This window comes from Loxodonta africana, chromosome 6 (genome assembly GCF_030014295.1).
Source record: "Loxodonta africana isolate mLoxAfr1 chromosome 6, mLoxAfr1.hap2, whole genome shotgun sequence".
Lineage (NCBI taxonomy): Eukaryota > Metazoa > Chordata > Mammalia > Proboscidea > Elephantidae > Loxodonta > Loxodonta africana.
The window spans coordinates 36,680,721-36,692,774 of record NC_087347.1 but is presented as its reverse complement, the minus strand read 5'-3'; the positions used below and the strand labels follow the sequence as shown (position 1 = coordinate 36,692,774).

The 12,054-nt window shown below is 36.7% G+C and overlaps 1 protein-coding gene across 3 annotated transcripts in view; it reads left to right on the top strand.

Moving 5' to 3' along the window:
- MAP2 (microtubule associated protein 2) overlaps window positions 1-12,054 on the top strand; it is a 68,809-nt gene that overhangs the window by 29,549 nt on the left and 27,206 nt on the right. For 2 of the 3 annotated variants that reach the window (XM_064286726.1, XM_064286727.1), the window contains 4 exons: window positions 693-4,418; window positions 4,625-4,831; window positions 5,000-5,134; window positions 8,208-8,269. In XM_064286726.1, coding sequence (XP_064142796.1) covers window positions 693-4,418; window positions 4,625-4,831; window positions 5,000-5,134; window positions 8,208-8,269 — 4,130 coding nt within the window. The remainder of the gene's footprint in view (window positions 1-692; window positions 4,419-4,624; window positions 4,832-4,999; window positions 5,135-8,207; window positions 8,270-12,054) is intronic. The other variant, XM_003406092.4, reaches the window with a different exon arrangement.

The following is a 12,054-nucleotide window of genomic DNA, read 5'->3' as shown; positions in this document are numbered from 1 at the left end:
ATGCAACTTTCCAGTAATAATAGTATAATTCATATTTTCTTAAACCTACATACAGATGAGAATTTGATGAAACTTAAACACTGATTATGTATAAAACCTCCTGATGTCCAAAAAATTGGTGCTGGTATTTGCTGATCAAGTGATCTTGAAACTATTGACACTCATATCATTATGAATTAATTGGTTTTCTGTCCATGGCATGCCAAAAAAAAAAAAAAAAAGTTCACTTTAAAATGAGATAACAAGTGAAAAAGTTAGTAAAAATCAATTCTCATACATATTTACTATTTCAAATGTATTTCTTTTATACCCTAATATTAGGTACTTATTCAATATTCTTTAGTTTATCATTTATATCTCTGGAAGGCACATGAAATTTTTTCTACTAAATTACATGTAATGTTTAGGAGAGACCAAAAGTAAGCAAAGAGGACAGAAGAGTACTCAAAATTATACTCCTATTACAATTACTATACACGTTAATTTACAATGAGAGTTTATTTTAGCAATAACTTACATATATCTCAGTCCTGACATTTTCATATTGATTTTTAAATGGGTGGCATGCTTGCATGTTTCATAGTTTTTCTTTTTACACTACCATTCATTTATCATTTCAAAATATAGTTTTAAGCTTACTGCCTGAAAGCAATTGCCTGTTATCTGTTTAAAAATCCACCCAATTACTTCAGGTTTATTTACAGCCTTGAAGATGGAGTTCCGTGATCAACAGGAATTGAGTCCTTCTACAGATGAGCCATTAGACCAGAAAGCAGAGGAGTCAGAAAAGCAAATTAAGCCTGGTGAAGACCTTGAAAATGCTGCCTTAGTTTCTCAGCCTGAGACAACTAAAACATCCCCTGATGAAAAGGACGTGCAAGGCAAAGAAGAAGAAAAAGCACTTCCCAGTCTATTTGCCAGTCCAGAAGACTTAAAACAGAAGACAGAACCAAGCCTAGTAGTAGCTGGCATTGGCGTCCCTACAGAGCCTCCAGCTCAAAAAGAGCAGAAGGATTGGTTCATTGAAATGCCAATGGAAGCCAAAAAGGATGAGTGGGGTTTAGTTGCTCCAATATCTCCTGGTCCCCTAACACCTATGAAGGAAAAAGATGTGCTTGACGATATCCCAAAATGGGAAGGGAAACAATTTGACTCTCCCATGCCAAGTCCCTTTCAAGGTGGAAGCTTCACTCTTCCTTTAGATGTCTTGAAGAATCAAATAGTTCCAACAACATCACCCTTTTCACCTGTCCTATTACAGCCAGATAAAAAATCTCTAGAAGAAGCCAGCGGCCCAGAGACTGCCAAAGATACTTCTAAAGTTGAAGAGCCCCTTAAGGATAAACCTGACAAAACAGCAGAAACACCAGCCTCAGCGGAAATTACCTCACACAAAGACACTGACATTTCTATTATGGAAGAATGTATCACAGAGAAAGTTTCAGGAGAAGAAAAGGGGGCCATAGAGGAAGAAAGTATGCAGAAAAAAGAGACTTCCACCCCCAGTGGACAGGAACCTATTCTTACTGAAAAGGAAACTCAGCTAAAGTTTGAAGAAAAAATTACCATCCCTGACAAAGAAGCTGTGCCAAAAGAGAGCGAACCTCCCAAATTGACAGATGATGAAACAAGCATAACTCAGACCACCACAGAGCATACTATCTCAAAAGAAGAACAGAAAGGTCAAGAGCCTACCACAGATATGTTAAAACAGGACTTGTTCCCTCTAAGTTTGGAGCAAGAAGTTACAGATTCAGCCCTGACCTCTAAAACATTGGAGAAAGTGTTGACTGAACCATGTGCACTAAGTGAAAAGAGTTCAATCCAGGAACTTTTTGAAGAGAAAGTTGCTGACAAAGATAAGGTTGAAAGGGTTGGGGCTGCAGCATCATCTGAGCTTGACATGCCATTTTATGAAGATAAGTCAGGAATGTCCAAGTACTTTGAAACATCTGCCTTGAAAGAAGAAGTGACAAAAAGCACTCAGCCAGGCAGTGATTACTATGAACTGAGTGACACAAGAGAAAGTGCCCAAGAGTCTTTTGATACTATAGCTCCCACTTATAAAAATGGCGAGGAGGAAACTCAGGCAGGAAAGGAACCCCAACCCCATGCTGCAGCACAAGAAACAGGGTACAGTACGCTTGCCCAGAGTTATCCATCTGAGTTACCCGAGGAACCCAGTTCTCCTCAAGAAAGAATGTTCACTATTGATCCAAAAGTATATGGGGAGAAAAGGGATCTCCATAGTAAGAATAAGGATGATTTGACACTAAGCAGAAGTTTAGGACTTGGTGGTAGGTCTGCAATAGAGCAAAGAAGCATGTCAATCAATTTGCCCATGTCTTGCCTTGATTCCATAGCCCTTGGATTTAACTTTGGTCGGGGGCATGATCTTTCTCCTCTGGCTTCTGATATTCTGACCAACACGAGTGGAAGTATGGATGAAGGGGATGATTACCTTCCCGCCACAACACCTGCACTGGAGAAAGCCCCTTGCTTCCCAATAGAAAACAAAGAGGAAGAAGAAAAGATAGAGGAAGAAAAAGCTACAGGAGAGGAAAATATTCACGCTGACACAACATGTGAGTCACCTTTCCTAGCCAAAGATTATTATAAAAATGGGACTGTCATGGCCCCTGACTTGCCGGAAATGCTAGATCTGGCAGGCACAAGGTCAAGATTAGCTTCCGTTAGTGCAGACGCTGAGGTTGCAAGGAGGAAATCAGTCCCATCTGAGACTGTGATCGAGGAGGGTACTGGTTTGCCCTCAGTGACTGATGAAAACCACGTCATTGTAAAAACAGACAGTCAGCTGGAAGACCTGGGCTACTGTGTGTTCAATAAATATACAGTCCCACTCCCATCACCTGTTCAAGACAGTGAGAATTTGTCAGGGGAGAGTGGTTCCTTTTATGAAGGCACTGATGATAAAGTTCGAAGAGATTTAGCCACAGACCTTTCTTTGATTGAAGTCAAACTGGCAGCTGCAGGAAGAGTCAAAGATGAGTTTAGCACCGAGAAAGAAACATCCCCACATATGTCAGGACTGGGTAGGGAGTTTGATCAGGAAAAGAAAGTGAATGATAAGCTGGATACTGTACTAGAAAAAAGTGAAGAACAAGTTGATTCAAAAGCACATGCCACAACAACAGAAGAGGCTGGTGATAAAGTCGAAACAGTTGAATTAGGAGTCACTGATGAACAACCTTTGGCCAAAGAACCGGCAGTATCAAAAGATACACCACCACCCATGGCTGAGAAAGCAGAGGAAGGTCTGAGCTCAGTACCAGAGGTGGTTGAGGTAGAACCATCCAAAAAAGCTGAACCAGAACTGGATTTTGCTGCAGAGAAAGCTGACCAGGGTCAATTAGATGTTCAAATCAGTGACTTTGAGCAGACACCCGCGGAGCTAACCGTGGATGCTGGAATGGTAACAGAGCTTGAACTCGAGGAGACACAACAGGACCTGGCCCCCTCATCCAAAGTGCCTCAGGAGGCAGATGCGTTTATGGATGTTGAGTCTGTCCACATGAAAGAAGGCACCAAAGTGAGTGAGACAGAAGTCAAAGAGAAGGTGGCCAAGCCTGACTTGGTACACCAGGAGGCCGTAGACAAAGAGGAATCCTATGAGTCTAGTGGTGAGCATGAAAGCCTGACCATGGAGTCCTTGAAACCTGATGAGGGCAAGAAGGAAACATCCCCAGAGTCTTCTCTAATTCAAGACGAGATTGCCATCAAGTTGTCAGTGGAAATACCCTGTGCAGCTGCTGTTTCAGAGGCTGATTTAGCCACAGATGAAAGAGCCGATGTCCAGATGGAATTTATTCAGCTGCCAAAAGAAGAAAGCAAAGAGACCCCAGATATATCTATCACACCCTCAGATGTTACAGAGCCGTTGCTTGAAGGGATCGTGTCTGAACCAGCAGAGGCTCAGAGTGAGGAAGAAGAGATAGAAGCCCAGGGAGAATACGATAAGCTGCTCTTTCGCTCAGACACCCTTCAGATTACCGACCTGGGTGTCCCAGGTGTCAGGGAGGAATTCGTGGAGACCTGCCCTGGTGAACACAAAGGAGTAATTGAGTCAGTTGTAACCATTGAGGATGATTTCATAACTGTAGTGCAAACCACAACCGACGAAGGGGAGTCTGGTTCCCATAGTGTGCGTTTTGCAGCCCTAGAGCAGCCTGAGGTGGAAAGGAGACCTTCTCCTCATGATGAAGAAGAACTTGAAGTAGAAGAGGCAGCTGAAGCCCAGGCAGAACCCAAGGATGGCTCCCCAGAGGCTCCGGCTTCCCCTGAGAGAGAAGAGGTTGCACTCTCAGAATATAAGACAGAAACCTACGACGAATACAAAGACGAGACCACCATTGATGACTCCATCATGGATGCTGACAGCCTCTGGGTGGACACTCAAGGTGTGCATTATTTTTTTTTTAATTTCCTACTCCCAAATAAAACTCAGTAACCAAGTAGGAAAAATACTTTTCCCCCTAATATAACATTTTTAAACATCCCTTTATTTCTTTATTTAGCATTTTGTTAAATATATGAGAGATTTTGTACATTTGTTACTAATGTTTTCGTTGTTGTTGTTGTTGTCATGATTTGCTTTGATCCGCAGATGATGATAGGAGCATCATGACAGAACAGTTAGAAACTATTCCTAAAGAGGAGAAAGCTGAAAAGGAAGCTCGGAGATCATCTCTTGAGAAACATAGAAAAGAAAAGCCCTTTAAAACCGGGAGAGGCAGAATTTCCACTCCTGAAAGAAAAATAGCTAAAAAGGAACCTAGCACAGTCTCCAGAGATGAAGTGAGAAGGAAAAAAGGTTCATTTAACAATCACTTCTTTAAAAATGTTTTTAAAGTAATTTATTATTGTTCTTTTGTGGAAGAAACTGCTTAACAGTGGTAACTATTTATGAAATTTCTTTCGGTTTTGCTCCAAGTGTTTATTTTTTCCTGATGGTATGCTTTTTGTGTTTTCTTATTCATAGCAGTTTATAAGAAGGCTGAACTTGCTAAAAAAACAGAAGTTCAGGCCCACTCTCCCTCCAGGAAATTCATTTTAAAACCTGCTATCAAATATACTAGACCAACTCATCTCTCCTGTGTTAAGCGGAAAACGACAGGTGACTGTTCAATTCTGCAATGTGGCTGGCAAACATAGACTTTCTTTTTTTGTTTGTTTTATTTTTTAATGTCATTGCTGTAGGAGAGTCTTATTTTGTTTTTCTTCCAAGAATTCTCAGCGGTCATGAACAATTTTGCTATTAAGTGTCTTGTATCATTATCCCCTTTTGCTCATATATTTCTTTGTCATAGTCAGACTTAACCAATGCGTGATTGTATCTTGGCATTATGCTCTAATGTCATGTTATGAGGAGTCCTATTTGCATCCTGTGTTTTTGGTTAGATGATGGTGATAAGTTTAATTATGGTATGCGTTCTCATTATTTTGCTTTTTCTACCTCCCTCATGCTTAAACCCATACGTATTTCTCCTATTTTCTACATTGTTACTGCCAAATCTGTTACTGATGTTGATGAATTTACTAAAAATCACACCAAGAATGCACAGTGATTTAGAGATTAAAAATGAAAAGCAACGTGAGGGTAAAATTGTGATTTGTAAAATATCTCTTCTTTAGATGAAAATTAACAGAAGAAAAATGAAATTGGTAATCTCATCAGATTTTGTTCCTCATATCCAAAATTAGCAAGGCTTTCAATCTACTGTACTACATCTTTTGGCTAACACCTTGACATTTGATTTTCTTAAATGTGTTGGATCAAAACTGTCGATTTTTCTTATATAATTCAGTATCAAATTCTAAAACTCCTCTGCCCTGAATATCTTAGATCCCAAGTTTGTTTCTATTTTGCTACCTTTTACTTCTCTGTCTTCTCCAAATTATGCTCATTTTTTACTTAGTAAAGAAGTGATGGAATGAAGGAATAAAACATGTTACAAATTATTTGTATCATAAAAGCCCATACAAATATCTGTAATGCAAACTTTATTCCTAAATTTGAGTGTGCAGTATTTATTTTATATGTATAATGATACTATGATCATCTTACTTTATATTTTACTTTGTCACTTATTAAGTGACCAACTTGTAGTGTATAAAAGAAGATATTGGTTTGCTAATTCAGAAAGGAATTAACTTCATTTTCATTATGAATCATAAAGGCCTGTGCATAAATCTTTGGATGGTTTTAAAGGTTAAGAGCAGCGTTAATCTTTGATGGGAGAGAAAGAAAATGAAGGTGATTGATGGTTTTGTGATAGCCACTAAAATTTAAAGTGTTTTGTGTTTGTGTTTTTCATATACGAATCTTCTCATGCGCTGTCATTCCAGAACCGGTATCTAAGGCAGGATTTGAAAGTGAAAGGCTTAGACACAAACCTGGATGATGAAGGTTCAGAATGAGGAGTTCCTCTAAGTTAGGAGTTAGGAATTAACACCACATCTCTAAATCCTGTGTTATATCTTTTTTAGTTCATTTGCTCAGGTTTTTAGCATCTTTAAACTTGGTATTTTTCTTCTAGTTAGACAAACGTTTGGGCACGGAGAAGAATATCTTGATTTAGGAATAAAAATCCTATATCCTACCTAAAAGGACTGAAAAATGTCATCAGGATTGTGGAATTTCAGAGGACATGTCAAATGGTTTAATGTGGTGACTACATGACATTGATATTCAAGTTACTAATTTTAATAGGCTTTTTAAATTCAGTCTTTAAAGGAAATTAAGTTCTTTGGACTATTTTGTGTCTTCCCTTATTCTAGTCGAAGATTAAGGTACCCATTCAAGAAAAAAGCATATACTGAACATGGGAGTCATGAGTTTCAAACAAACTATTTCGCAGAAATTTGAGATACAGCATAGAAGTGATAGGAAGGTATCATTTGTGCTGCTTCTTTAAGGAATCAGTTCTAGAATTTGTGAATAATCTTACTAGCCATTCCTACATAACTTGTAGATAGCAAATCCAAGAGAGTTAATGTTTTTGTGTTAGTGCCGCACATGGTGTAAGAACTTTTTTGAAACTCATTAACGGTGCTTCTAAGGATAAGTAATTTTTTGCTGAGGTTTTCTCTCTTATGGTGGCTCAGCGGCTAAAGCACTCAGCTGCTAACTGATAGGTCAGTTGTTCAAACCCACCAGCCACTCCATGGGAGAAAGATATGGCAGTATGCTACCATAAAGAATACTGCCTTGCAAACCCTGTAGGGCAGTTCTACTCTGTCTTACTGAGGTTACTATGAGTTGGAATGGACTTGAAGGTAATGGGTAAACATACACACTTGAATATTTTATTTTCCAAGTACAATTTTCTTTTTCTCTAAGTACAAAAATATGGGTGGTTTTCAGAAACACAAAGGGTTGTTTTAAATCATGAGAGATATTTAAGTCAAGTCAGGTAAGTCATCAACAGAAATATGCTAGAGATAATGAAGTTTAAAATTCAAACCAGAAGTATCAAACAGCAGCAAGAGAAACAACAGTAACAGATGTGGTAATAATTTCATACAGGAAGTGCATGTATAGAACATGTTTGATATTACTGAACTTAAAATTCCTCTTGTGTTTTCTCTCCTTGACAAGCTATTTTTCTTCCCCTCTCTACTCACGTGGTGCATTTTTTACATTAAATGATTTTGTTATTTATTTTATGAAATGAAGGGGTGCAGAGGGAATGGGGTTGGCAGGCCATGGTCGCTTAGAATAGAAAATGGCACAAACATCTGCTGGCATGCCAGTAGTTCGCAGAACAAGAAGAGGTTTTGGGAACTTCCATGAACACTCTTGTATATCATGACAAATCTAGAAGCCAATCAGCCCTCTTTTCCTTAAATTCTATGGCTCATGAATCGCTGTTCTGTGAGTAACTTCCACTTCACAAGCTCTTACTCGTGAGTAGTGATTCAAATGTATCTCGGTAGCCGAGAGGAAATTATTTGGTGTGCTTACCTGTGCTTGGTAAACACTTGGTTATATTAATTATCACACACAGTGTGAGCCACGTGCTATTATGTTATACGGGTTTCTTTAGTTAACGAATTTGAATCTCAAAATACGGAGGATCTTCCCTGTCATTAGCAACTGCTTGTCCAAAAGGTGTTGAAAAATGCATTACGTGGTCTTTCACCACTAAGTTTGAGGTTGTTTGTTTTGTGTCCTTCCCTTTCAACAGCAGCAGGTGGTGAATCAGCTCAGGCTCCTGGTGTATTTAAACAGGCAAAGGACAAAGTCTCTGTGAGTAAAACAAGCTTTTCCTTTTCCTTCATTTGAAGTTCCTTTCTGCATTATTTGCAGAATTAACTTGAGGTGTAGTTTAGGCTTTAGATGTTTACTCTTTACGTCATTTTAAATCTTTCATACACCTGGAATGATTCTCTGTGACACCCAAGTGTGTTTTAACGGCTTCTGGAAGGACACACGATGGTAGTTGGTAAGGGCAGGGTCAGAACGTAGGCTTTGTCTTTATTAAGACAAAAACACATGAAATAGGATGATCTTGCAAAAATTAGGGAGCTCACTTTACTTACTTTTCAAAACATGAAGTTAAACTGTGGTAATTAATACTAAACTATGTTTTATTAGATGTTTTCATTTTTTATTAAAAATAATACTATGACAAAATGGCTTGAAGTCATTTAGATTACAATAATTTAAATAACCAAAAGAAGTAAAAAAAAAAAAAATCAGTTATAATTCCTGAATTTAAAGATAACTTTAGTTATCATTTAGATGTAAAATATTTGAGGTTTTTTTAATACATTTCTATACATTTAATAACAAAAATGGAGGCATTTACTGTGTAAATTTTATTAAACAATAAACATATTTCCATGCCATAAAATAATCTTTTACATCACTTTAGTAACTATATAATATTTCATTTTATTTATTTGCAAGCATATACTCAAATTGCTTATCTAGACTTTCAGACTTTTTTGTGGTTGTTTTAACAGTTTAACTCTAGAAATCCTTTCGGTTAAACCCATGAAATACATCCCTACACATTGCCTTAGGATAATTTCCTAGTAGTGAAATTATTGTTTGTAAAAGACTGTCCATATTTAAAGTTTTGTTACATGTGCCAAATTGCTCTCCAAAAAGGTTCTATTCATTTATACTTCTTCCAATTGTATATGAGTTGTCCACATTCATTATTACTAGATATTCATATATTCTTTTCTATATCAGCCAAATTATGGAAATGAAATACTGTCTCGTTTTAATTTGGTTTTTATTAATGATGTTGAATTTCTTCATATGTCTACAAATCCTTTATATTTCTTCTTTTGTTAATTTTACTTTTTATGTTATTAATCCTATTTTAAAGACCTTTGTCTAACAGGCCACAGTTGTTATCAAGTATTTTTACTCCTTTGTGATTGACAGAAAAAATTAAGTTCTAAAATTACAACAAACAATTTTAATAATGTTAATCAGTAAAATCACAGCATTCATGAGTCTTAGCCATTACACCTGATATGTAAATTGCAATTTTTTTGTTTGGACTTTTAAAAACTGGTGATATTTTAGACTTCTATTTTTTTCTTTATTGTGAAAAATTGTGATTTATTTCCAGTGACAACCAAATCATCTTTAACCTGACGGGCTTTACATTGATAAAAGAAAGCATTTGGTTTTTATGTGTTTTCAGACATATTCCTGAACAGATGGCAAACAATAGAATACATTTCTTGCTTTGATAAATATCAGACTTTATTTTGAGTGCAATCTGTTTTCAAGATTTATGTCTCTTCACCTCTGTTCCTAATGGGGAAGTAGCAAGTTGCAGTGGTTAGGAACAGGGCTGTGAACAGACCAGATCTAAATTCTGAACGTTTATTAGCAGTATGATCCTTTACTTCCTGTACTTTAATTTTAAAAAATAAGCAGGTTAAATTATGTTAGTTATGAAAATTAAATATAGTAACTCTATAAAACTGTACCCGGTATCACATAGTATTCGTTCAATAAATAGTGATACTTGTTACTTTTATTACTATTATTACAGGCAGTCCCTGGGTTATGAACGTCTGATTTAGGGACAACTTGTACTTGTCGTTTAATGTTAGAAAAATTTGCTCTCGCTTTGAAACGATTGAACCAACCTCTACTGGAAACAAATTCTTCATCACAATCACCTTCACGTGCTGCAAGTGCAGCTTTGAAGTCATTGAAAAGGCTTTGAACCTTTTCATTCACTAAAACCCATTGCCTTCGGGTCAATTCTGACTCATAGCAACCCTATAGGACAGTGTAGAAGTGCCCCATACAGTTTCCAAGGAGCACCTGGTGGATTCGAACTGCTGACCTTTTGGTTAGCAGTCATAGTTTTTAACCACTATGCCACCAAAAAGTAAGGCTAAATAAGAACCATATGCACCTGTTTTAACTAACTTACACATCAAGCTTAAAGAAACAGGAACAGATCTTTTTCATAACCCAGCGGCTGCCTGTATTTGGAAGATGAAAGTCTTCAGGAGCAGATATAAAAAGTAAGTCTGAGCTTTGCCCCTTTAAGAAAGGAATTTTTAAGTGAACATTGTTTGGAAAAGCTTTAGGAAATTTCCAAGTTCCTTGGTCTTCCAGTAAACCAACAGGAATCAGCATTCAATGTTTACACTTACTACAGAAACCATGTACATTTCCTGATACAAAACTTTCTTCTTTTGTCAATGCCCTTGTAGACTTTCTGAAGACAAGAGATTACACCGTCATTTTCTTTTTTTTTTCCCCTCATTTATTATTCTCCTCTTTTCCTTCCTAATACTTCATCTTCTTCCTATATGTTTCCTAAAATCCCTGAGGTTAACTCTTTCTTAATTTATCTCTGATATTCTGTACATTCATCAGAATAGTTCTCTCTGATTCTTTAACTAATCTTCATTATTATGAACCTGACCTAGTCACAATCCTTTATTTCTTTTCTTTTTGGTTTGGCTGGTTTTTTTGTTGTAGTTTTGTTTTTTAGCATGGCATTAGTAGTTACCTTCTGTAATTTGAGGCAATCCAATTACTCCATTTTCTTTCCTAAGTCACACTTTCAATATTCAGCCTTTTGTGGGTGGGATCAATCAAAGCAGAATGACTTGTGCTGACCCAGTAACACTTCCCACTCAAGATGCGATGTGTCTAAAACAAGAACTGATATGTGCAATCTGTGAACGCTTCTGACTCTGCCGAAGTGGATATGGAGGTTAAAAGTCGAGATAAAATCTCAGTTTCAACTGCTATTTTTGTGACAGACAAATTATATTAATCACTTGATTATAAAAATTCCCTTGGCTTTGTCTTACTTGCTTGTATTTTTAACAGAGTCCGCCATGAGACAAGTGGCATGCCAGCACAGCTTCTTCCAAAAAGCCATACATCCAGCCCACTTGCTTGCAGACAGTCTCCTCAGGAGCTATCAACACCTACAAATTAAGTCTTGTGACTTTTATGGGCAGTCTTTTGGGGGCTGACTTTCATTTTAAGAATTTATAATACATCATACCAGCTGTAGTCTATGCATAAAAATGTTATTAATTCTAGAGTATAACTTGGTGCCAGTATCCATTTCACTCATCAAATAGATTCATTATATATAAGCACTGCAGTTCTCTGATGAAAGACAATGTAGATTGTCTTAAAAGAAATTTTCTTAATCTTTAAAAAAAAAGTTTTTCCCAATATTGGGCCTCAAACATGTTGTTCTGAAGTTCTTGAAATATTATCAATATATGAATTATGTACATACCTTAAGGTTTTTTTTTTTTTTTTTCTTAAGAGCTGTGTTTATTAGAGAAAGAATTCTGATAAACTCTCAGGATATTTTCCAAATATGGTGCCATTATAGACCAATAGATTAATTAGAGACCTTATACATTTTTTTTTTATACATAGAAATCTGTAAAAAACATTTTATCTGTATTTGGTATTATATTAGATAATTGTATATCAAGTTTCATTTAAAAATTAAAAATTCAGCCACCAAGCATTCCTTTTAACCAGAAAAAAAGATTTTAATCATCACCTTGCTA